Here is a 25,628-nt window from a genome sequence, read left to right as displayed (position 1 = left end):
CTCTGCCCTCTGCTTTGAGCTCACATTTTACACCCCCCCCCTTTGCCTCAGCTCATGCCCTGTTATCCTCTAGAATAGTTTTCTTTTTGTGAGACACAAAATCTGAGACACAAAATCTGAAACTTCAGATTCAATTTTCAAACCTGTCCAGATGTTTTTGCTAATTATTTTAAGTCAGTCAAGGGCTCAACGTGTGAATGGATTGCAGCATTTGTTTGACGCAGCCTGGCTATTCCCCGTGTCACTTTGCGAAGCGGGGGGTAATGCTTAGATATGAAAGGGGCGAGGGCTGTTGGAAAAGATGATGAAACACAGTGTTTTCCTACTATGGAAAGCTGGTGTGGAGCTATAGGGAGGCACAGTGTGCAAGAAAAGAGCACACCTGCGATGCTGTGTGTTTCTGCCCACTTTACGCTCCTAAAACAGTTTTTTACAGAAGCGGTTTCCTCATGCCCATGAAGCATTTTTACACTCATGAAGCGGTATGTTCACACCCCTGAAGCAGTTTTATGCTCATGAAGCAGTTTTCGTTCTATACCCATGAATCAGTTTTTACGCTTGTAACCCCCCCGTTTCTATGGGAGGAGGGACGCTAAACGGTCCTCATGTCGTGGGAGTGGCCTGCCCCTCGGCGTCAGGGGCGTGCTCCTCCATGTTCTTCGGGATGTGAGAAGCGCTCTGTCAGGAGCTGGCGGTTGGGAGGGCGTGGCCTGGCGGGCGTGGCCATCAGCTGACTGGCCCCTCCGCGTCTCCGTCCTTGTCCAGCTCGTCTTGGATCTCGTCAGTGTTCCCTGAGTCACTGCTGGCCACCGAACTGAAGGATGGAGAGTTTCTGCAGTCAGAGGGAACGAAGGACAAGCTAATTCCACAAGGTAACCCAAGGGCAATCCAGCCATGCCATCGCACAATTCTGCTCCATACAAAGTCTCTCAGTATTGACCTGCCTATATTCAGCACTAAAGTGTGTGTTTTTGGCACTACTCTGTACGTACTCTGTCCTGCTGTGTAAAGACTCGGTATTATGCTGTTCTATACAGACTCAGAGCCGCAGTGTGGATGCAGCACTCTCCCACCTGCCTCCCTTGATCATTCTCCTGCATGTCTCCATCTGCACATCAAGGCCTCTCTTCATGCTGCATATCTCCATATACTCCTGCAGGTGTCTGTTCATGTCACTCTTTGCCGTAGCCAGCTCCATCTGAGAGAGAAGGGGAGAGCAGGAGATCAGGGGATGGAGGAGAGAGGAGAGAGGAGAGAGGAGAGAGGAGAGAGGGATTTCAGGGAGGGGAGCAGAGAGTGGGGAGAGGAACCAACACTGCTGTCTTGGCACATCTTCCTCTGACTCATTGATCATTCACAACTGCAGGAGAGGGCAAAAATCTCCCGCAGTTGTGGACACACACACACACACACACACACACACACGCACACACACACACACACACACCTCAATCAGCCCAATGGTCTCCTGGTACTCCTGCTCTCTCGTCTTGAAGAGCGACTCTGTCTCATCGATGAGGCTGCCCAGGCTGCCATCCTGGGAGCCCTTGAAGGGGAGGAGAGGAGAAGACAATTGTCACACACAAAAAATTTAATTACGTACATTACATTATTGTCATTTAGCAGATGCTCTCATCCAGAGCAACTTACACAGGTTACAGGTTTTACATGCTATCCATTTAAACAGCTGGATATTTACTGAGGCAATTCTGGGATAAGTACCTTGCCCAAGAGTACGGCAGCAGTGCCCCAGCGGGGAATTGAATCAGCAGCCTTTCGGTTACAAGCTCTGATCCTTACCACTGTGCCACACTGCTGCCACAATGCATACTACTGTAAGCACAGAGAAGTGTTGTCCGTGGGCGGAGGGTAAGCACAGTGGAAAAAGACTCAGTATTCAGCATTGCGGACATACATTCAGCATTATGAATGTACATATTCGCTGCCTAATGAAGACGTTGCTGAACAGCCTTTTATGAAGAGATATATCCCTTTATTATTTAATACAGTCTTTGCTGCAGACCTTTTGCCATTGTGAAATATTCTGAATTATTCCTTTGTAAAAAGTTTCTGTGGAGGTGTAAGCCGATGGGAAAACGACCAATAGCACTGTTTTCTTCTAGCGCAAGGTTTTAGAGAACCAGCATGCTGAAGTGAGAGGTGCTGGAATGTAGACATCCAAGTGTGTAGGTGAGTGCTGGTGTGTCATGCAGGTGTGTAAGGGGGTGGTGGTGTGTAGACGTGCAGGTGTGTAAGGGGGTGGTGGTGTGTAGACATGCAGGTGTGTAAGGGGGTGGTGCTGTGTAGACATGCAGGTGTGTAAGGGGGTGGTGGTGTGTAGACATGCAGGTGTGTAAGGGGGTGGTGCTGTGTAGACATGCAGGTGTGTAAGGGGGTGGTGCTGTGTAGACATGCATGTGTGTAGGTGAGTGCTGGTGTGTAGACATGCAGGTGTGTAAGGGGGTGGTGGTGTGTAGACATGCAGCTGTGCAGGTGAGTACTGGAGCGCTGATGTGTGGACTCACATGATCCAAGCCGTCCCCGTGGCAGTCGGCCATGCAAGAGGCCGTGCAGATGGCCGACGGGGTGTTGAAGTTGGTGAAGTCCTCCCACAGCAGCAGAGTGTCATCGTTCTCCTCCCAGCTCAGGCTGTCACAGTCATCATCGATGTCAAACGTCTCCCTCCTGGCAACAAAGCAATTATCTGAGCAAGTTCTGCGCCGGAGCAAGAAAGGAGGGAGAGAGGGAGGGAGGGAGGCAAGGAGAGAGGGAGAGGGAGGGAGAGAGCTAGAACAAATGAAGAAAGAAGGCGGAGATGGAGAGGAAGAGGGAGACAGGCACAGGAGAGATGATAGAGAGGCAGAGAAAGAAAACAAAGAAAGAAACGGGACAGACACAGAAATATGGCAGGAGAAAGCAACAACAAGCAGCCACACTTTCAACAACCCCACAAAGAGAACGATGACAACAGAAGAAAGATAGTAGACAGGGAAAAATAGCACCGGTACAAAAGGGCACAGACACAACAGGGGAAAATAGATGAACAACACCACACAGATCATCAGCAGAGTTACACTCGTGAAGTTACTGACTCACAAATTACTCATTTTATACTGATGTATGGTCAACAGCTCAAGATGAAGACTTAAAAATGGATAGGTACGTACAGAAATAACAGTATCACTGCATGTGATGCTACTTCAAAAAATGGTAGGGCCAAGGGTCCTCTTGTATTGCAATCACTTGGCGAGCATGCAAGTATGTGCTGTTTTTTTAAGAAATGAAAATGCATGCAGTTCTCGGATGCAGTTCTGCGCACTGCCGATAAGTGGCACTGCAGGACTAAACCAGTAAAACTACATTAAACCAGGCTGAAGCCAGGACCACGCACACAACACAGAGAAATGCTTCACTGTCGCTTGAGGGAGTGAACAGCTGGTGTTCATAAAAGGAGCACACAGACACGCAGCATGAACACAGCCATCACAGTGTGAGCGGTTCCTCTTTGAAACTGGGTAAAGTGACATGGACTTAAGTGTCCAGTAGGGGGCACTCACAGGTGGTTCAGCATGCGCTTCATCTCGTCTGTGATGTTGAGCGATCCCGTAACCTCTTCCTCCGAGGTGCTGGGGTCGGCGTCCATCTCCGAGCTCTCCTCGTCTGACACAACTTTACGCTCTTTCCTTCTGCAGGCCATCGCCCCCTGTAGAACAGAGACAGCCAGCATTCAGTTATCCCCTGCAGATCTCACATGCCTATCAACACCATCTATTGTCTTGTTACTGTCTATTTATTGTCTTGTGTATTTATTCAGTTGATTGAAATGTAGCACATGGGTCCCAGGGAAACGTTATTTCAACCCTACTGTGTACTGCATATGGATGGGCTGACAATAAAATCTCTCTGACTCTGACTCTGAACACCCTGTGCACAGTTACCAGCACAGTCAAAACTGTCGAGCTAAAATAAACAAGTCACAAGTAAAAGTAATGCTCCTTTGATTTTTTTTATTGTTTTTTAGGCAATGACATTATGAAGATTATTACTAAACATAATAATCTCAAGAGTACAACTGGTAACTGAGTACAAGATAACTTGTACTCAGTTACCAGCACAGTCAAAACCGTCAAGCTAAAATAAACAAGCTAGAACGAAAAGTAATACTCCCTTTAATTGTCATTGTTTTGTAGGTAACTCCATTATATCCCTTCATATTACTAAACATTATTCACATACATAACTAACATGCAGAGAAATTTCTAAACCACTCCTCTTTGATCATAAAAACAATAGTGCAGTGCAGACTGTTTTCAGTTTGCTTGAATCAGTGTCTTCAGAACGTATCAGTGTCCTCTGACTGTGGCCGACACCCGGCATCCAGCCAGCTGTGTCACTGCAATGTGATAACTCTGTGCATAGAGGGGAATATTACAGTATCAGTACGGATAGGGGAAATGGTCCACCGTGTCTTGTGGTGTGTATCTACCCTGTCTTCAACAGGATTTGGTCTGCCTGTGGTGTGTATATACCCGATCTGGGACGGAGTTAGGCTTGCCCTGTGGTGTTTGTATACCCTATCTGAGACAGGTTTCGGCCTGCCCTGCCTGTGGTGTGTATATACCCGATCTGGGACGGAGTTAGACTTGCCCTGTGGTGTGTATATACCCTATCAGGGACAGAGTTAGGCTTGCCCTGTGGTGTTTATACACCCTATCTGAGACAGGATTCGGCCTGCCCTGCGTGTGGTGTGTATATACCCCTGTGTGGGGAAAGGGTCGGGCCTGCCCCGTGGGGTACACACCCTGTCTGTGAGGGCCCTGGACGGGCTGACGTGGAACATCTTGGACATGTCCTCGGAGTTCCGCTGCTGGGCCACGTCGCACAGCCTGGCCGTGATGTCGATCCGCCGGCAGATGTCCATGTCCACCTTCATGGCCTTCTCCTGGATCTGCGTGTCCAGGTCTGACATTTGCTGCGGAGGGAGGAGTTGTTGGTGAGAGCTACGGAAACCACTCAGCAACCGAATGTCTTGCCTTTCACTGTCATGCCCAGTCATCTACCCGGCAAACTGTTCAGCTCACAGGCCCAAACTGACCACAAGGGCATGTATGTGATTGGTGCCAATTCTTAGCAAGCATCTTATCAAAAATATGGGGATTTTGCACAAGAGCTCAGGAGATTTCCCCTTTACACTGCGGCACTAAGGCAGAAATGCCCACCTTTAACATTGGAGACCTTGTTAGGATTGGGCCCATGTGGTTCTGAATGTACCGAACACTGGGTAACCAATGCAATATGTTCACAGTGGAAGAAAGGTAACCAAGGAGGTCAGCCCCTACTCAACATACACATGGACGTATATGTACAGACACACACACACACACACAATTTTGACCTAACTGCACTCCATGTTTCTAGTGAAAAAGACCAATCAATAACATCATTCCGAGGCCTAGACTAACCAGTGGTCTAAAGAAGAACTGCCTTTATCGTATCTCTGTGTGAGTGAGTTGGCCATGTCTCACTGCATGCTGTTGTTTACAGAGCACAAAGAATCGAGAAACAGCATCATGTCGCACCAGGCCCAATGTTTCACAGAGGGATATAATAACACCATGACTGGCACACACAGGTGAGGCGAGGGTCTGCTGTGTAACAGACAGGTACACTGTGCGCCAGTGTACAGATCCACTGTACGGGGCAGCACGGGGCCCTAAAAATAACAGGGCATCATTCTCCAGAGGATGCACTAGGACACAGCTAGCCTTCCCCCTGAAGCTGAAAGCACCGTGGGCCATGGCTTGGACCAGCCATTAGAACAAACTGTGGACCTCAGCGGAGCTGGCTCAAATCCCAGGATGGACATTGTTTTGCCCCTTAGCCAGAAAATTTAATTCTGCTGCTCTAACAAAAACCCAGCTGTGTGACATGCGTGAGTAATGAGTAAAAAAGAAAAAAAGAGAACTGGAATAAATATAAATATACATATTAAACCTATCAATTTATAATGAAAATAAAAATAGATTATTTAATGTAAAATATTAATATATTTAATATATTTATATTTACAATGGAATATTTAATATAAAATATAAGATAAGATTTGATGTAAAATATTTTTGGTTACTTTGAAGAATCTATACTATAAGATTTAATTTTTTTAAAATTTGTGTTATGTCATAGTTCTGATGTCTAAAATGTAAACAAAAAAAAAGTAAAAATAAAGAATACAAGTTGTGTCCAAACTTTTGACCGGTACTGTATATACAAATAAAAACTAGATAAAAAAGATAATTTGAATGTAAAGTTAAAATAAGTAATGTAAATATAATATGTGGTGTGGGCCTGGTGTAAAGTACTCAGGCTGGATCTGAGTAATGGGAGAGGCAGAGGGTGTCGTTGGGCAGTGCATGGGTGGTGGACAGGGTCTGTATCTTACTTTCAGGTTGAGGTTCCCCTTTAGGGTTTCTACCGGGTCAAAAAGGGGGCTTCTGTCAGCCCAGGCCTGTTGCCAGGCACCCTTTATCGGGAGCAGCAACAGAGCAGACCACCTCTGAGGAAATTACTGCACTGCACCATGGGAGTCAGTGAGATTAGCACTAAACTGAGTACATGACGAATGAGCGCATGCATCCCTTATAAAGATAATGAGTCAACAGTGACATGAAATCCCCTGGGAACCGAGTAACAGAGACCGGGCTGTTAAACAGAGCTATGACGCGCCAAAACGTCTCAGCGGAAGTGCGGGCTGCTCCTTGCTAATTCTGTCTATTCTTTCCAGACCAAATCTAGGGAGAGCCGGCCAGCGGCAGTCAGCTGGGTGCCTGGACTGAGTTCCCGGGGCATAACATAATGAATGCCACAGAAGTTACGTAGCACAGAAGGTCCCTGATCTATCTGTTTTACAGATCCAGTTGTAATCGCTGAGGCACTTGTGTTGATTTTGCCCTAGAATATTTTTCCACTGCAGCAAAAAAAATCCCAATAAGGAAGAGACAGCAGCTTCTGCATCTCACTGCTGGTTCTCCTCAGAGCTGACATTCACACAAAGTGAATCAGATACTAGTCTGGACAGCTGTAATAGCAGGGCTATGCACAGACTTTCTGGAGGGCAGGGGCTCATATTCTTAAAAAGAGCATGGCTTAGCAATGGTCGATCTGACAGGAAAAGGCACTTTCGATTTTAGGGCCAAAAGGGCAGAAGCTCAAGTAAAATACACTGTCACTGAGGACAGTACACTGGTCAGACTGTGAAGAAAGAATAATGTGTGGCCTCTAAAAAGAGTATAGTGGTTGATGTCTGTAGACCGCACAATGATCAAACCCTGAGGGTGAGTATAGTGGTTGGTTTCTGTAGACAGCACGGTGATCAAGGAGAGTATAGTGGTTGATTTCTGTAGACAGCACAATGATCAAACCCTGACGACAGTATAGTGGTTAGTTTCTGTAGGCAGTACAGTGACCAGACCCTAGGGAGAGTATAGTGGTTGGTTTCTGTAGACAGCATGGTGATCAAGGAGAGTATAGTGGTTGGTCTCAGTAGACAGCATGGTGATTGAACTCTGAGGTGAGTATAGTGATTGATTTATGTAGACAGCACAGTGAATAAACTGTGAGAAGAGTATAGTAGTTGGTCTCTAAGGACTATGCGGCGAGAAATAGGGCAGAAAATACAGACGACACTCACTTCACTCATAAGGCTCTTGAAGACCACCAGCTCAGCCTTCAGTCTGTCCACCTTCTCGCTCAGCTCCTCCTGAATGAGCTCAGACTCCTGGGCACTCTGAGGAAACATTACATTACATTACATTACATTACATTACGTTACAATCTTTTAGCAGATGTTCTTATCCAGAGCGACTTTCAGCATAGTAGAACATTAGTGTACCCATTCAAATTATGCATTATGCTCTGTATACCACACAAACAGACATAACACCACACACACACTCCACAAAGCACATACAGACACACTGCACACACACACACACACACACACACACACTCAACACCTTACACAGTGCAACACACACAGACTCAATATTCTAACACACAGACACTCCACACAGAACACAGTGAAAGGGTTGAGCTGGTTTAGGTGAAAGTCGCTATACATAGCAGACAGTGATGGGTGAGCTGATTTAGGTGAAGGGTGCTATACATAGCAGACAGTGATGGGTGAGCTGGCCTAGCTGAAAGGCCCTGTACATAGCGGACAGCGATAGGGTCAGCCGGTTTAAGCTGAAAGGCGCTATATGTAGCAGACAGTGATCGGGTATGGGTGAAAGGCGCTATATGGACCAGAGATGGAGTCACCCTCTCACCTCTTGGAGAGCCTGCACCATCGCCTCCATCTGCTGTCTTCTGGATAGCTCTTCCTCCCACCTGCAACAGGAAAGACGTGTTTGTGGTCAGCCAAATGAAACCCTCGTTCTGAGTCTGAGGAGGCTGATCATCCTCGATGTTACCCAGTGCAGTCATATATCCCCTCACCACCATCTCCCAGTCTTTAGGACCAAAATTAGACAAAATTTTGCAGCACAAGAACGTTTCAGTCAATATAAATAAATTAAAATGAGAGCAAAAGACATTGATCCAGTCAATGCGACTGAAATGAAATTATTAATGAAATTAGCATCATCCTGATTTTTTAAAAATTTATTAATTGCTTCTTCAAAGAAGATTTGTTGTCTTAAATTGGGACTTAATTACAGTCTATGTTCTTGAAAGATATAGTATACTTGGATTCCAAATGTACACACACAACATGAGAGAACAATAAACATAACTTGCTTAGGAAAACTAAAATGTTTACAGGACAGATTTTGGAAACCTGAGTTGTGAAGAGAATGGATTTTAAACAGCTTTGTTTGAGATGTTCCCATGAGAACTGCAACTCAGAAGCCCCGATGTATTCCAGCTAACCTCCCTAAAGCACGTAGCAGCCAGACACTCGTTATCGCACATACACAAACTGAGGAAAAAATTTTTCCATTTGGATCAGTAGTGTCAAACACAAGGAGATGGAAACCACCAAACAACCACAAAGCTTTCAATGGAATTCCTCTGGCAGGAATTCAGTGGGCAGATCACATGCAACATTCCGTCGATAGAGGACGATACACCAGGGCTACTCAAAGGAGCTAAGGAAACATAGATAACATTTACTACTAACCACAATCAATAATCAGTAAACATACCATCAGTTTTTTGATTGATGGTAATTACCTGACTTTTTTTTTTTGCTTGAGGGACTTTATGGCTGTCATAATTCTTCAACACAAATAATTTTGGTCTTGATGGGTCATTTGTAGTCACTATGGCAACCCTGAAATAATCTCTCACAGCATGTTACCACAATGCATACTTTCTGTCTCCAGCATGTTTACAGACCTCGGATAGCGTTGATGGAAAACACCTGACATGATTCTTTCTGTTAGCAACGAAAACAAAATTAGAATCATTTCCACATTTGTGTCTGTCATTTCAAAGATGCTTATCTGTGACGTTACTGAAAGGGTAAATGATATATCCCACAACATAAGACAGGTAAAATCCCCTCTGTTTAAAAGTGCAGTGCAATATATGTAACAGCTTCCTTTCTTCAGTTCATAAATATATTACGACAGAAGACACAAAAGGAAGTGCTCAATGTAACAAATGTGTTTGTGTGTGGGACCTCAGGCAGACAGTTAAACTGTTCCCCTCCAGTTCTGAACCAATCACAGAGCTCGCTGGCCGTTTATGCACATGCCTTCCTCGCCATCACCATGGCAGCGCAAGCAGACACCAAGTCATGCCAATGACATCATGAACCTGGAAAAGGACGCCGAGTTCATTCAGTCCTCTTGCCTCTTGCTTTCTTTCTTTTCTGTTAATGTTCTAAAGCTCCTAATTTGCTATACACTCTACACCGGTAAGAGTAAAGGGAACAGTGTTTTCGTGCCTGATTGCACTGGTTCTTACTGACACTTGGATTGTCACTTTGTGAGTAGCTTTGTCTCAGCCTCCCCTGGCTGGGCTTCAGTAGTTACTCAGCCACACACTGTTCCCAAAGAGCTGGCCTTCCTCTCTGCTGGAATGAAAACTCTTCACTGCAATGATAGTGAAGGCACTGGCCTCTGCAGTTAGAACATGTTATTCCCTCTGAATGTACAACATGTCACCTCCTTGGCAGGTACAACAGAGCAGCACTTCCTTCTCAGACACAGCGCATCATATCCTGCGCATCATATCCTGTGCACTTCAGCGCATCACTTCCTCCATAGGTAAAGCGCATCACTTCCTCATAAGGGATCGAGCAGTGTGACGGACAGCACCTTCCTTCCTGTCCTCAACAATCACCAAAGACCGTTTCACTCACTGCAATCAGTTTACCCAATCATCACAAACCATTCGGTGCTGCGCAGATTGGCTTATCCAAACACAACAGACGATTTCACACCCAGTGAACCCAGCAGATAAGCATAATCCCATTCCCATGACCCCTAGCCACTACCAATACCCACTGATGCCAGGGCTGTAACAATACACTGATTTGTATCAATGTATTGATGCAAAAGCAGCGGTACAGCCGTATTGATGTTGCATTTGAGAATTGATCCGTACCACTGATTATTTATTTATTTATCTAAATTCATATTAGCGCAGCAATCTGGATGAAACTGCACCACTTTCAGCAATCCTAGTTACCTTTGAACACTGAGTGTTACTTCAATGGCATATTTTGAACTAATGTTTATATTCACTACAGTTCTTCAAGAGCATGCAATAATTTTAAGGGTTATGTTGAATTATATTGTATTGAAATAGATCGTATGAAAACATATCGCATTGTATGTAAGTGAACTCTTAGATACATTCTGGTAAATCTTATCAATATCTTCGGTATTGATATTGCATCGTATTGTTGTTAAGACAGAGATTAACACCTCTACTTGATGCCCATAATGGGAGACCTCCCAAATGTGTCCCACTTTTCCCACTGGGATTCACATGACGGGGTTTTTGGGCCCTTATCCCCAGCATTAGCTGGTCTCAGCGCAGTCCGTGGCAGCAGAGACAGGCCGGGTCGTGTCCCGGTTACTATGAGTTCACAGCAGTCATGTGGCAAAGGCATGCAGCTCATTCTAAGAAGCAGGTTAATAAGCCTTGCACAGCATGGCCCGAAGTCTTGGATTATTGTTCGCAACAACAGCCAAAACACATATCCAGGCACTTACAGACGCTATTCCATCCTGCGCACTGACCCTGCCAAGAAAGGACTGCTCCTCTTTGTCTGACTTAGTCTGGGTGACAGCGAAGCAGAAGGTCACCTTACAAGGGCAGGGTAAGCCAGCCATGACCTGCCAGTTTCGTGTCTGTGTCTCCACTCTCTCCGCTAGCCAGATCTCTGCTTGGCATTCCTGGTAGAGCAGCACTACCAGGCCTGTGACTGGGCTTAAAGCGGACGCACACACGCAGACCGCGTGACCCTGATCTCACCTCCTACATCGAGCTCCTCTTTTTTTGCAGTGTCAGGGGCTACAAACAATGTCCCATGCTGTTTTAAAGGAAAGGTTTCTGTATAAGGGTTGCAAAGCACAGGCACTTCACTGTTGCTGTTACACCCCAAGTAAGAGCAGACAGAGGGACAGAAACAGATTTCAAATTTAGCTTAGAGGAAGAATGGCACTTATAAGGCCAACAGTCAAAGGCAAAACCATTCAAATGTTCTCTAATTTCCATTGATAATATTTAATATGTATGTATAATTGACCAACCACTTTTATACTTAACCATAATTGTTGCTTTAATTAGCACACTTTCGAATCCAACACTGAGAAATATCACCACACACTGAGAAAACAGTTTTAAGTCAAATGTAAATAAGACACCAAAAACAAAGAGTTGGGGGGGGGGGGGGGGGTCCTTGTAACCATGGAAACAGGTATAGTCTATTTTGAAAACTATCAGGCCCCTTGTGAAATAACACCACTCAGAGGAAGAGGTGAGACTCTGGGAATCCACAAAAATACAACCATGCACACACATACACACACACACACACACAAACACACACACACACACACACAAACACACACACTCACACACACACACACACGATGAATTCACTTTATCTGTCTCTGTTACTATCTGCAAGTTTGTCTGAGCCGAGGAATGTCTGGAGAGATTCAGTGACACTCCCTGTGGTGAGAATGGATTCCTACAGGGGCTGTCTGACGACACGCTGAAAACCGCACTGTCCCACAGCACACACAACTGCAATCTCAACTTCACATCTACAGTCACTTCGGGGCAATTGTGTTCACATTTGTCTTGAATGCATCGCATCTGAATCATGGTCTGCCCTGTACAAGATGTTCAGATGATTAATCTTTAGTATCCACAAGCAGTTTTTTCCACAATCACATGTCTCTGTGGTGGGTACCGCTTCATTGTCTTCTGTTTCTGAATGTCAGACATTCTACTAATACAGTTTGACTTGAATGTTAGACGATGTCTACCATTTCCCAAACACCATGCTTACATATGGCTGGGGAATCCTGGAGATAACAGGAACACAGACAATAACAAGAGCCACCATGCCACCCCCAAAGCTATTGATGCCACCCAGAGAAACAGGCCAAGACACAAATGACTGGCTCCTGTTCTGTAATCAAGTCTTTTAAGCTACTGCATGATTTATGACAGCATGTACATTTACTTCCTGTAAAACTGTGTGGCACTGTGTGTGTGTGTGTGTGTGTGTGTGTCTGTGTGTGTGTGTGTGCGTGTCTGTGTGTGTGTGTATGTGTGTCCTTGTCTGTGCGGCTACCAAATCATTTGTTACGATAACCTGTGACTGTGAGAAAGGGATGTTTGTACTGGTACAGATGAGCAAGCATGAGGAATTATGTCAGTGGGTTAATCACCATATGAGGGGGGGAACTGTAAAGATGGCTATTGATTTTGGTGCCTCTTGTGATCTACGATGCCCTCCCACCCACATCCGTCTCCACGCAATATTCCCTCTCCTGTGCTTCTCCTCCACGCCCCTTCTCTCTCGTCCTTCTCTCTCCCTTATTCCTCTTTTCTCTCACTGGCTGTACCTGACGCACAGCGTGAAAAAGATCTTTCAGTCCCTTTCCACCACCTGCATCACCTCCCTCTCTGCATTCCACATGTTCTGATTAAATATAGCACCTCACCCGAGACACGCCAAGGCCACAGGCAGCCCCGAAAACATTTCAGTTGCTCGGTGACCCCATGCGAATACAGTATCAAAACACATGTAATAATTCCTCGTTGACACGTGAGTGATGCATGGGTACTGCCTAAATGTGGAGCAGGTGTTACTAAGCGAGGGTGGGGGCGATGGCAATGAAATGGGAGACCACAGAGTTTCAAGGTAAAGCTCTGTTGTGACCAGCATAACAGACTCAGCCACACCCTGATGAAAAGTATAGGATCCATGTGCACATGTACTGTAAAGAAGAGGTAGCAGTTTGCCCCATTCTCCGTCAATACACGCTTACACAGACATACACACACACACACACACACACACACATACACACAAACACAGGTAGGCCATGTAAGATAACTGAAGACACAAATAATCTTCAACAGGGGGAAAAACAGTCACATTTATTTACACTAATATGCCCCTGACTGGGTTTCTAACATGGGTGCTTTTGAGACCAGCATTGTGATGATGGTGGGTGAGGGGGGACAGGATGGAGTGAATGACTCAGCAAAGTCAGAAATACGGCACTTCAAATAGACCCCTCTTAAATAACCTCAACCTCAAACCCTCTCTGGACGTGTCGCTAACGTTGAGCACTTACATGAAGAGGACAGCTGGGAGGGGTGAGGTGGACAACGCTACCACAGAAACATATGGGGAGTAGAAACCTCCATGTACTGTGCCAGCAACAGCAATGAAGTGTGGACCACATCCTCTGCAAACCAGTGACAACACTCATTCATCAGGAATAAATGACAAAATAAAATACTGTATTCGATAAAATACAGAAACGCTGAGTTAATAAAGTAAATGAACAAATATAAATATGTAAATAAAGCCACAAAGAGGAGAAACACTCAAAGTCATTGCATCCATCACACATGAAATAATGCAAAATTAAGGTTAGTTCAACACAAACTAATGACCACAATTTACTACACTACATGTTAGCATATATATTTGACAAAAATAGCTGCTATACCACTTATTAAAATGTGCAATGAAAACTTACTCCTTTTCACATGCTTTTGGAGAGTATTTCAAAATGAATACATCATGGATAAAAATGAACTTGAATTCTGGCTGCCTCCACAGTCAGGAAAAAATATCACTTAAACTACCAACATCTGTTTATTTAAAGATACAGGACATTCATCACTGAAGTGCCCAGCTTGACGGATTGCCTTGCTCTCTTTCCTTGTCCTAAATATTCCTTAAGCGATATTGGTTATCCAATTCACCTGAAAACCAAATAAAACCCAAATCTAATCCAAGACCTCGATTTTGGCGAGACACATAAAGACAAGGACTTTAGTGATTATGTTGTGTCTGTATAGCTATTGAGTGGATGGATTGCCCTATAAAATATTAATCTCATTATGACACATTTAACCACTCTATTCCTGCACTCACTGCTCTCTATATGTTCTCTAATGAAGGTTTTTTTGATCAGCTGGCACTGAACCTCTGCTCGCTGACCCTGATCTGCATTAATGCATTTTAAATGTATTTGCCATGTATTTGTCTGTTGGTCATCACAGACTCAGAACTGTGACAGCACCCCCATGGTATGATGTGTAAGACTTTTTCGGGGATTATTAGTGGTCTATTGGGAATTGGGGAGCCTAGCTGGTCTAAGCAGTAACAGTGGCTGTAGAGCACAACTCCAGGCTCTGGTGATGAGAACAGCCAAGGTCTGGAATACTGTAAATTCTACCTTTTCAGGAGAGTGCGCTCCAGTTAGGGTTTGCCAGAACAAGGCCTGACTGACAGTTTTCTGAAGGAGAAAGTCAAATGACTACATGTTAGGGGCCTTGATGCATCAACAAGGGGTCCCTCTCACTGATCAGCAGAGTCAGCTTACTGTGAGGCCTCCCAAAACACACCTTTCCAGCAGGTGCCAATTTACTGTACATTGTTTTGATACGTGAGAGGCCTTTAAAACACTCTGAAACACTGTCACGCTCTGGATCCCAGCTCTGAGAGAAGGTCTTGTAAGCCTAATCAGGAGGAGAGCTTTTTCTTCATATAAATTGCATCACGTATCCTCTAACCCAATTTGACTCAATAAGATAACATGTATGGTGGATTTTTTTTTCTCCTTACAGAGCCTTATCGAAACAGGGTGAAACAACCACTCTAAGCAAAGATGTCAAACTCAGTTCCTGAAGGTCCAGGAATACGCTGGCCTAAATATTACATGTCTTATTCCCTCGGTTTGACAACGTCAATGTTACCATGGAGACCGTCTCTGCTCCACCTCGCCTGGCAGGAAGATGTACTGCAGAGAGCTTTAATTTCCCAGTAAATGGTCATTCGTAACTATAGACGGGAAAACTGCCCACCCCCTGCCTCTCTCTCCTCTCCATTTCTGCTCCATAAAGAATACATGGAGGCCCCCTGGTATTAAAGTTAATGAGGCTGCTGGTCTTATGCTCCCCTGAGCCTTTCAGTGGATAGGTCGTTACAGCCTGATTTCCTCAGTCTCTGGAAACCCAGCAGTCAGAAAGCAAGAGAGTGGCTCAGTAGTTTGTTGCCACACGGCCTGTCAGCCATCTGGAGTGAACCTCACGCAGCAATGGGTGAGGGGGATGTGCAACACAGCTTAACACTCTGGGCGTGTCCAATCTACTGCAGCTACTGGGCTTGAGACACACCCTTGTCTGATGCCACTTCTTGTATTCACAGGTGTGCTAGTGCCTTAAGTGGAACATTAAGAGGGGCATTGTGGCCATACCAGTGATTCCACCGCTCTGATTAATGAAAATTGCACATAATTCAATGGCCTACATGATAACATCTACTATGTTGTCAACCATTGATGTTGCGCAGCTTAAAACCTGCTCCTCCTATTTACTTTCTATGAGCCTTCACCCTCCTCACTGGACTCCGAGTTCTTGCTGTAGTCCAATTAGAGGTTACCTCTAAGAAATTCTCTTCCAAGATGAGAGCTTCCGAAAGTGTCCCTTCAGGATTCTGTTCCATTGATCCACAGGGCAATGGAGCTAAATTCAGCTGCCCCTCAATAATTCATACACGGGGGGCTGTCCTGTGGATCGATGCCCCCCCGGGGGTGATGAAGGCTCTGCTCTGCCTACATCTGGGCAGGAGGCCCGGCTCCTGAGTCAGCCAGCTTCTACCAGGCTGAGAGCGGAGATCGATACCGAGACGTGTCAGTGTCATGCCTGCCGCATTTCACACGCAGACAGGGCCCGGATACGGCTCTGTCTGGGCTGTAAACCCCCCCCCCCCACCTCTCCCCCCAAATGGCGCCTGTGTACCAAGAGATCAAAGAGGAGAAAAGGAGTCATATCTATCAGATTGGTGAGATAACTGGCAGCCGGGTGGAGGACATGGCTGTGTCAAACCGACCTTGTGAGGATGAGTAATTGTGTATCCTGCCAGGCCCGCTCCCAGCCCTTCCCCCAAATGCGCATACACACACACACACACACACACACACACACACACACACACACACACACACACATACACAGTACCCTCTGTTATTTTATGTTGTTAACATACAGACCGACCCCTGTTCCCACTTAACCATTCATTCTCTCCTGCTTTTGACTAACACACACGTCTCTTTTCTGTTGGTATTTGTCATCCTCCTCTTCGTCTTAACATGGTAACCCTCACAGAACAGATATATTTAAGCAGAAAATATAAATTTTAATTTATGTAGGAATATCTGACAAAATGTTTTAATGAATAACTGATATTTAACCAGAGAGAGCAGTGAAGAATAAATTTAATATCAAAAATACATTGTGGTAAGCATATTGCTTCACAGAAGACACTGATTTAAAGCGGTGGGGAACACCAGATTCAAGACCAAATCCACAAGTTCCCTTTTCTGGGCTGGCACTAATATCTAAGCCTCACAAAACAAAACAGAACTTATTGTTATGGCTTACACAATAAATCAGTCAGAGACTTAGCTAGAGCCGATCCAATACACTGAAATGAGGAAAATGCTAAGAGTTATAGAGTATAACACTAACACAATGTCTTATTGTTTCCTCACCTCTTTCCATCATGCATCGTTTCTGTAAGAGGAACGTCTGAGAGGAAACAAAGCTAAGATGCTTCATAATCAGCAACAGACTGGTTTACAAAATGGCCACTATGAACTGATTTCAGTTATTTTAACAGCCAGCACCTGCAGATAATTTAAATTGGGAATGTCATCATCAGGTCATTGAGTAACCAGGTACAATGGATTACTCAACAGAATGCAAAAGAAAGAGAGCTCAAATTTAAACACATCTAAAGATTTATGGTAACAAAGTGTTACTGGAGGTTTCTGTAAGGTACTGTACCATAATGCGTACAGAACGTCCATAAAGCTGGGACAACCAACCATTGCCTTCATTTTCTCATACACGGGTTTGAAGAGGGGTGCTCAAACCTCAAAAAATACAATAAATGCTTTTCATGAAAGTGTGTCATGGGTAACCCATTTCACATTCATTTCCACTCCTTCAGCCTGTATCCGCTTAGAATGAAATTGTCAAGCCAGCAATGTGAATTATGACTGAATGAATGTTCTGAAGTCGTAAGTTTTGTAAAGTTACTGCCATGCGTGCATCGGGTTCATGTTAATTTGAGCATGCTGATAGTAACATTACGATTCCCTCAGGGTTACAGACATAAAACTCACTCAGAAAAGACAGAACGTCCCCACCCTTCACTGCCCTGGTGGTGACGCAGCAATTCATAATACCATCATCTATTCATCACCCAGACAGTGTCTGCACCCATAAAGGTTTAATACATCAGCACACAGAACTGTGGGCCTCAAATCCCCCTGCTGGGGCTTTTCTGATAATGAATACCAAAGGAGAGAAGGAAGAGAGTGAAACGTACAGAGAGGAAGGAAAGAGTGGAGCAGGAGAGGAGAGTAACTAGGTAGAGAGAATTGGTGCTAGGCCCTAAAGAGTTTGGGCTTTTTAACATTCCCATAATGCACTGCTACAGAGATGCTACAGACCACTGTAATAATATCAAAAGATTTACATACAAGTACATATTCCTATTTCAGTAGAAAGGAAAAACAGCACTTCAGCCTTCATCAGAGAACTGGAGTGCTCAGTGAAAACATGAGGATACGGTGGTTGTGTAGACACACAGAATATGATATCAACGCAGGGTAACAAATTCTCACTACATTACCAGGAGCTCTCCATTACACAGAGTCTGAATGGACATGCTTTTAGAATGCCATTAGTCTAACTGTTTCTATGAAGAGCATTTAATTGTGTCTGAGGTCTAGCACTAAACTAAACACAATGCCCACAGCTACTGTTCAGACTGTACTATATTTGTTATATCTCCTCTCTAAACATGTCAGCTCTGTATTTACACAGTGCAAGGATAAGGAGAACGGGGACAGCTGGTGATTACCCTTCAAATGCTGTGGTCTTTCCTGAGCTTGAAAATGACACACTATTACTGTACAGTCTAATCACAGTTTCTATATGAGTTTTGTAAGGGATGACTACATCGCTCAATTACAGACCACACAGCGAAGTTTACATGATTTAGAGTTTCTGAGAATTCATAAGTAACCCAAAGAACGTAGGATAAAGGCACTACTGGGACATCCCAATCCAATACACCACCTCTCTCTCTAAAATTAAATACCCAAACAAACAAAATATTTTTGACAGTGTCCCTTCCTATTTCAACCTCTCATAAATGCTTTTTCTCACATAATGCATCAATCCATCCTCTCAGTTTCTTATGATTCTCTTCTGAAGTTATGCTACACTATATTACCTGCATGCATAAAAGTATACTGTGCCAATAGATCTGTGGTGTAAGGTGCAAACAATGGGGGAAAGAGTGACCCCCCCCCCCCCAGAACCAGCAATTTTTGTCATTAAAAACTGTGTAAGATAATGAAACAGACATCCACTGTCCTTTTCAGTGTTTCAGAGTTACAAAGAGCATCGTACTCATCGTATCCTCATCAACCTGCAAGTAACCTTTTCAATACAACAACACAAGCTGGGCAACCAAACCCTGGGTGAATAGAACTACTTGGCTGGTGAGAAGTGACAAATGGTTGATATCTGCATCTCTCTTTTCTCTATATCTGTCTTGTAGGTATATGATCTGTACACATCAGGTTTACCATATATTACCATGCAGATATATGATACATATCTATATGTATGTGTGTGTCTGTTTGTGTATGTACAAAAGCAAACATAGGCTCAAGCTATAGAATTCAGAGTTTATGGTCGGTCTGTTCCCCGTGTGGCTTTGCGCTTGTGTTGTCCAAACAATAAATCATGCTCTATTTTTGACGGGTAACAACACCCTCAGCCCAGCCCCCCTCTAACCTCACTGGTCACATTCTTCACTGGTGCTTAGGCCCAGTTATCTATGATATCAGTATCAGTGCCTGAGTCAACAGAGAAGCAATAAAGAAGTTAAATGTATTAAATGAATTCTCTGTTGTCCCAGAGTGAATGTAGAATGGAAAGTTTACCCACAACATTTGAACAGTGAGAACGAGAAACAGTCAGTTTAAAGGTCCAAACATGTTCAGCTACAGCCTGATTTCAGCAATATGCAGCCAAGGTAAGAATAACTCATTACCATGTTAAATGAATACCGATCAACCAATTCAGAAATACAGAAATCAGTATGAGGAAAAAAAAATCAGGGTGAAGTGCAGCCAAGCAAAAACAAATCTCATGTTACCTTAAAAAATGAGAACCCTGCCCCATCCAATGGACAAGAGGACATCAGATCATGTGACACTGGGCACAGCTGTGTGTCTGTCTCTATGTCTTGCTGTTTAAAATGACATTGGAAATGACATTGAAAAGCATCTCAATTGAGTCTCTCTTCTCTGACAAGAGGAAATATGACGTTGGAGATCAATTAAGCCTTCCAAACATGGTAAAACACAGGGAAGGGAAAACCATTTCATTCATCTATGCGAACTTTATCTAGCCAAATATTTGTCCTCAGAAGTAGTGTGTCAACTAAGTTTTGATTCCTTTTTGGGAAATGTATATCTCATATTTGTGACGATTAATTATATCCTGGAAATTCAAAACAATTCTTCAATGTGTGGCGCTTAGGATTTTTGAAATGCTTTCCAAAAAGCCAGTCAGCCCTGAAATACACACCATTTCTTGTTCAGAAGACAATACAGTGTTTGTGTCTCACAGGGTCTCTAGGTCTTCCTACCTCAGTGGCAGAAATTATTTAAGAAGTTATGCCATTCTTTATGCTTACGGTGCCAGCTGAAAAACTGCTGGAGACTGTCATGGGCTTCCTTCCTGTAGAAAGCCTGTTCTACAGGAAACAACATGACTATGAGGCTCCAGTGAGACTGTTCCTGGATGTGATGCATAACAGCGCAGGAATCTAGGGTTTTGTTCCCACTCTTCCTAACCATTGCTTACAAGCTCTTTGTTATAATTACAACTGTGTTAGTCAGTGCAGCCAGCACATACACATAGGCATGCAGAGACACACAAACAAACACACACACACACACACACACACACACACACACACAGACACACACACACACACACACACACACACACACACACACACACACACACACACACAAACACACACACACACAAACAACTGCCTCTAGAGTGGTTTCCAAGAATCAGACCGAGGCATCCGCACATCTGACTCAGCTCAGCTTGAAGGCACTGCTACAGAAGTTCGTTTTAGGACATCCACGGTTTCACTGCGCGAGTGACAAATTGGAATTTGGCCTCTCGAAACAAAACCCCAGCATCACGGTCAGAGCACCCTGCCACAGAGAGACAGCATGTTCCACAGCCAAAGCTCTGAGCGTAGCGATGTGCAGCACAGGCGTAAACCCTTGCCTCCTGTGGGGCTCACACTAACTCATGCAGGGCATCTGTGAATGCAGAACTGCGTGTCCCTGAAGAGAGAGAGAGAGAGACTGAGCCTCTTTGAGGGATCCTGTTATCATCCCTTTGTAAAAACCCTACCACAGGTCAAAGCACAGAAATACAAATGGGACTACTCTGCTGCCAGTGCCAGTTCATTTTCAGAAGACAAACACCTCACTAAGAATGGACGTTTTATTCATAACTTGCTTTCCTTCACTGAAATCACCATGGCACTGCACAAAACCCAGCACTGGGTGATTGACTGATATCTAAGTGCTTTGCTCAGCCCTCTGTGATGGAGAAAGGTGTGCTGTTCTGATGACCATCTGTTCAGGAGCGACATTTTCAAGAAACACCTGAAGACACAGCTCTTCTGCACTCACCTGATTACCTGAATCACTACTACCTAAAACTATTTCTAATGTCTTAATTTTTGTTTTCCATTACTAAAAAATGGTTTAATGCACTCATATCTCCAGCAGCTAGCCTGTACCTTGCCTGACCAACTACTGAAACCCAGGCATGCAGCACTTCTAATATTGTTAACTCCTTATATGGCTTTTTGCTTGTGTTGTACTCTGCCTCACCTGCTTTGGATGAAGGGATGTGCCAAATGAATAAATGTGATGTAAGTGTACATTTTGAGTAATGCCGCACGGCAGAAAATGCTTCAGTCTGACAATACAGGCTGTTTTCTGTATCCTTCACCTACATGGCATAAAACTGGGGTGACTCCAAAGATCACATCAGCTTCACAGGAACCAGGACTGCTTTGATCACAGGCCCAATCAATACAGGAACTTTTAAAAGGCAAGTTGAAAACAAAAATAACAGGGTCCAGATTAAAGCAGGTTCTCTGAAGCAGGGGTACACAAGTTCCTCTTAAGCGTTCCTATCAGTGTGTTCTGGAGTGCTTCTGCTGAACTGAGACCACGACCCTGGTTCACTGAGGGTTGACAGAGTGTCTACTCCAGAGCTGCTGACAACACTCACTGTTACTGCATATGTTATATAACTGCAGCCTTTTATGTCCATGAATGATACATAGGTAGGAAATGCATGCTTTCAAAATTGTTGTAGACTCTTCTTTACTCTGTTGCCCCAAAACAACCCCTGGAGATGCCGCTCTGGCATCTCAGCTGAAGAGATTCTCCTTTGGGTCCTTTGTGTCAGGCTTATCTTTGGGTGGACATTTCTGAAACTGCACCACAAATCTGAATATAAGATCTGAATGTAAGATAAAGATACAAGGTAAAATCTTCCTACTGTCTCTGTTTCGTTTGATCTCACAGTGCCTGTGTGTCCGTGACAACCATCCACAACAAATAAATACTCTCAGTTCTGCATCATCAGACTGAAAAACTACATGAAACTACATATGGTACGCTCCAGTCATTTCTGCTGATACACGAAGTTTAAATCCGGAAAAAGCGAACTGCATTTGAAGGTTGCAACACTGCTGACTTTCATAATATCGTCACGCTCGCCTTGGAGATTCTATATATGCAGAAAAACATTGGGTTTCTCGGGCTATATTATAGCAAGGGCGTGCCATGTGGTCATGAGCTGGGTTGCACAGTATGTCACACAGTTGTACTTGGCAAAACACATGCGTGCAGGCTGTACATTACTTTATTGGCATTTAGCAGACACTCTTATCCAGAGTGACTTCCAACAGTTACAGTTTTTTTTACAATGTTATCTATTTATACAGCTAGGTATTTACTGAGGCATTTGTGGGTTAAGTACCTTGTCCAAGGATACAGTAGCAGTACCCCAGTGGGGAATTGAACTGGCAACCTTTTGGTTACAAATCAGGCTCCTTAACCACTATGTTACACACACCTGTAAGGGTGAGAGGTGTTTTAAAGGCACTGCAGAGCTTGTTATTTCATGCTATCTTCATCCGGCGCTATGGAGGTGCTTAGGGGTGCACTGCACCTCCAGACGGACCCCCAGTGCACCCCCAGTTGTCTCCTTATATCCCGATGTCTACATAGGATTTATGACTTTTTGTGCACCCTTCTGTATTTTCCCCTGGTGTGGAGTCTGCTACTAACACCCTTTAGGGTGGACCTAGGCCATTTCTCCTTCTCCATGTGACAATGTGAGGTTCACTCTGGACCATCCTTCCAAGCATGAATAAAGTTTCTGTCAGCTTGTAAGCAGGTTAAATCTATTTGGTTTCTGCCATTACTGGATAAATATGTACATCAACCAGTTAATTTGGGTCATTCTTTCTATGAAGGGTCCTTCAGTACCTACAAACTACACAACTTCATAGGCACAAATGTTGTGCCAAGCGACAGACTGTCTTGGTGCACTATGTCTCCACGTCATACATGACATTACTTTGAAATGCCAAATTGGGGATATGACATGCCATATTTTGAAGTGGATAGTGACGTAGCACACCCTATAACAGTCTGGTTGGCATAAGTATTTATGGCTATACAGAGCATATGAAGGCATTATATTTTTTCTTGGAGAAAGTGTTGCCTACTTGTTTCTGAGGTTAAATATCTCACTTCCTTAAAGTGAAAAGACATTTCAGTATTTAGTTTCGTGCAGTGGCATGGAAATTCTCCAACCACTGCGTGTGTAACTTTACCACTTAACGACTCTGCACTTAATATTAGTGCAAGCACTGCCATCAATTCTCGGCAACAAGAAGTCGTCAAGGAAACGATCTAGTAAAGGAAAACAAAATGAAAACATGCTCTGGTGATTTTTTTCAATAGAAACAAATGATAAAAATAGAGGAAGAGAAAGAAAGCGGGAACCTTCCAATCGCTTGTTAATACTACCTGCTCTGGCGCTAGACCAGTTTGAGCCTTCATCACAAAACAATTGGGATTAGGCATAGTTTTGGAGAAACCTACGATCACTTTTTGACATAACGTATCCAGCTCAACCAGTTTTCGAAACGTATCGCGTATCCATAAACACGTATCACCCGAATTAACTGTAGGAGGTGATAATGTTACGCTCTGTGTTAAGACATACTACATGTCTTACTGTCTTACTGTCTCCATGCATGAACTTCAATCGCGTGGAAAAATTCCACTTTGGAGGGAGACTTTTGAGAGAGGGTTTGGAATTCAAATTACCAGAAGCGATTATTAATTGCTGCATAACGTCAATAATTATACCCAATGGTTTGGATTTCAGTTTCGCTGAATTCACAAAACGTTATGGCTTAGAAAGCGCATATTGGCATGTTTTCAAAAAAAAAAGGAATTTAATTGATTAGTTAGGAATTTAGAACGCCATACTATGTCTGCAAGAATGAAATATTCCTACTGGTTTCTTTTTAGCAGCCAACATTTTTATGCAATGGATAAAAGTCCATGTTTCCCCAAAATGCTGTGTTTTTCAAGTTTGAACAGAACCACTGCTCAAAATAGTATAGAAATTTTATATCTGTATTTAATTTTACGGAACGATGACAGGATATGCCACTTACTCTTTCTTGTATTCGTCTCTTTCTCGCTTGACTTTGGCGAGTACATTGTAGAGTGCTCGTATTTCTGGGGTGATGGTATCGATTTGAACCCCAACACCGTCTGGATGTGTCCAGGTAACACCGGGACCCTGAAGAGTTTCAAACCGTTCCCCTTGTTTCCTCACATGGGTGAAACTCCAGATAGTTCCAGGTAACCGGGAATGATATCCCGGTATCCGTGGTTCAGAGGTGACATCCGTTTGGACCGCTGTCTCACGCGCATAGAGGGATCGGTAACGCGTCTGGTCCAAGGCTCGCTGCAGCTGGGTCTCTAATAACTTGTTTCTTCGCTCCAGTTCGTGGACCTTAGCCAGGAAGCAGCGGAATCGCAGGTTCAGGGTCTTCAAGACATGAATGTTGGAACCCAAATCGTTCCGCAGAGCACTGGGTACCGCACCCGAACCAGTGGGCGAGACTCTGCTAACTGGAACCAAGGCGACTCCATTCATTGGTGAAACCTCGGTAAAAAGTAACGAGCTCATAATTGTATCCAAAACAAAAACAAAATATGAAACGATTGTCAAAATTCAAACGGAAGGTTACGGCCCCGTTTACCCCTATGAATTAAGAGGTGAGGCAGTAGCTGCGATTTCCTCAAGAAAAGGCCAGTGTTCAACGGAGTTTCCTACTGTATGAATCCTTAGAGTGAGGCAGACGATGCGGCTGGACGTGGCGCAAACATCACCGTCAATATTCCATAATCACAGTTTCCCCATCAGGCTCCGCAAATTTAAAAACACCTTTATATTGTCCCCCAAAACAGCCGTCAGCTCATTTTGACACGCAAAGGGGCGGTGGCATATTCCTCCTTTCACTTCCCCTATTCAACGTGCTGTACCGTAAGGCAGGGAAAACACCGTGCGTTTGCCGTTCCTCCTTCGATAGGTGCTGATGCAGTGCAGGCTCTCCGTTACAAACCCACGTTTCTCTCTGCTGCTGTTCTCGCCTCTGTCATTTGGCTGGCGGTCACTGGGATTTTTAGCTGGAA

General features: G+C 44.2%; 1 protein-coding gene across 1 annotated transcript; it reads right to left on the bottom strand.

Moving 5' to 3' along the window:
* Positions 1–586: 586 nt before the first annotated feature.
* On the bottom strand, positions 587–25,628 carry LOC118774918 (intermediate filament family orphan 2-like). The gene is made up of 9 exons (XM_036524514.1): positions 24,602–25,628; positions 8,325–8,385; positions 7,688–7,783; positions 4,802–4,972; positions 3,558–3,703; positions 2,526–2,685; positions 1,448–1,546; positions 1,074–1,198; positions 587–832 (listed from the first exon to the last, which is right to left on the bottom strand). The coding sequence occupies exons 1-9, from the start codon at positions 25,120–25,122 to the stop codon at positions 727–729; spliced, it is 1,485 nt and encodes a 494-aa protein (XP_036380407.1). The 5' UTR covers positions 25,123–25,628; the 3' UTR covers positions 587–726.

The sequence above is a fragment of the Megalops cyprinoides genome, chromosome 3 (genome assembly GCF_013368585.1).
Source record: "Megalops cyprinoides isolate fMegCyp1 chromosome 3, fMegCyp1.pri, whole genome shotgun sequence".
In the NCBI taxonomy this organism is placed as follows: domain Eukaryota; kingdom Metazoa; phylum Chordata; class Actinopteri; order Elopiformes; family Megalopidae; genus Megalops; species Megalops cyprinoides.
Note: the sequence above shows the minus strand (reverse complement) of the source record. Positions and strands in the feature narration are given on the sequence as shown.

What these genes read in the sequence shown, in the direction of transcription:
- LOC118774918 (XM_036524514.1), bottom strand. Translation starts at nt 25,122, where the DNA reads ATGAGCTCGTTACTTTTTACCGAGGTTTCACCAATGAATGGAGTCGCC. An exon ending in AGAGACGAATACAAGAAAGA is followed by an intron (nt 8,386 to 24,601) that starts GTAAGTGGCATA and finishes TTCCTGTTGCAG; the next exon opens with GTGGGAGGAAGAGCTATCCA. An exon ending in ACGGGGACGGCTTGGATCAT is followed by an intron (nt 1,547 to 2,525) that starts GTGAGTCCACAC and finishes CTCCCCTTCAAG; the next exon opens with GGCTCCCAGGATGGCAGCCT.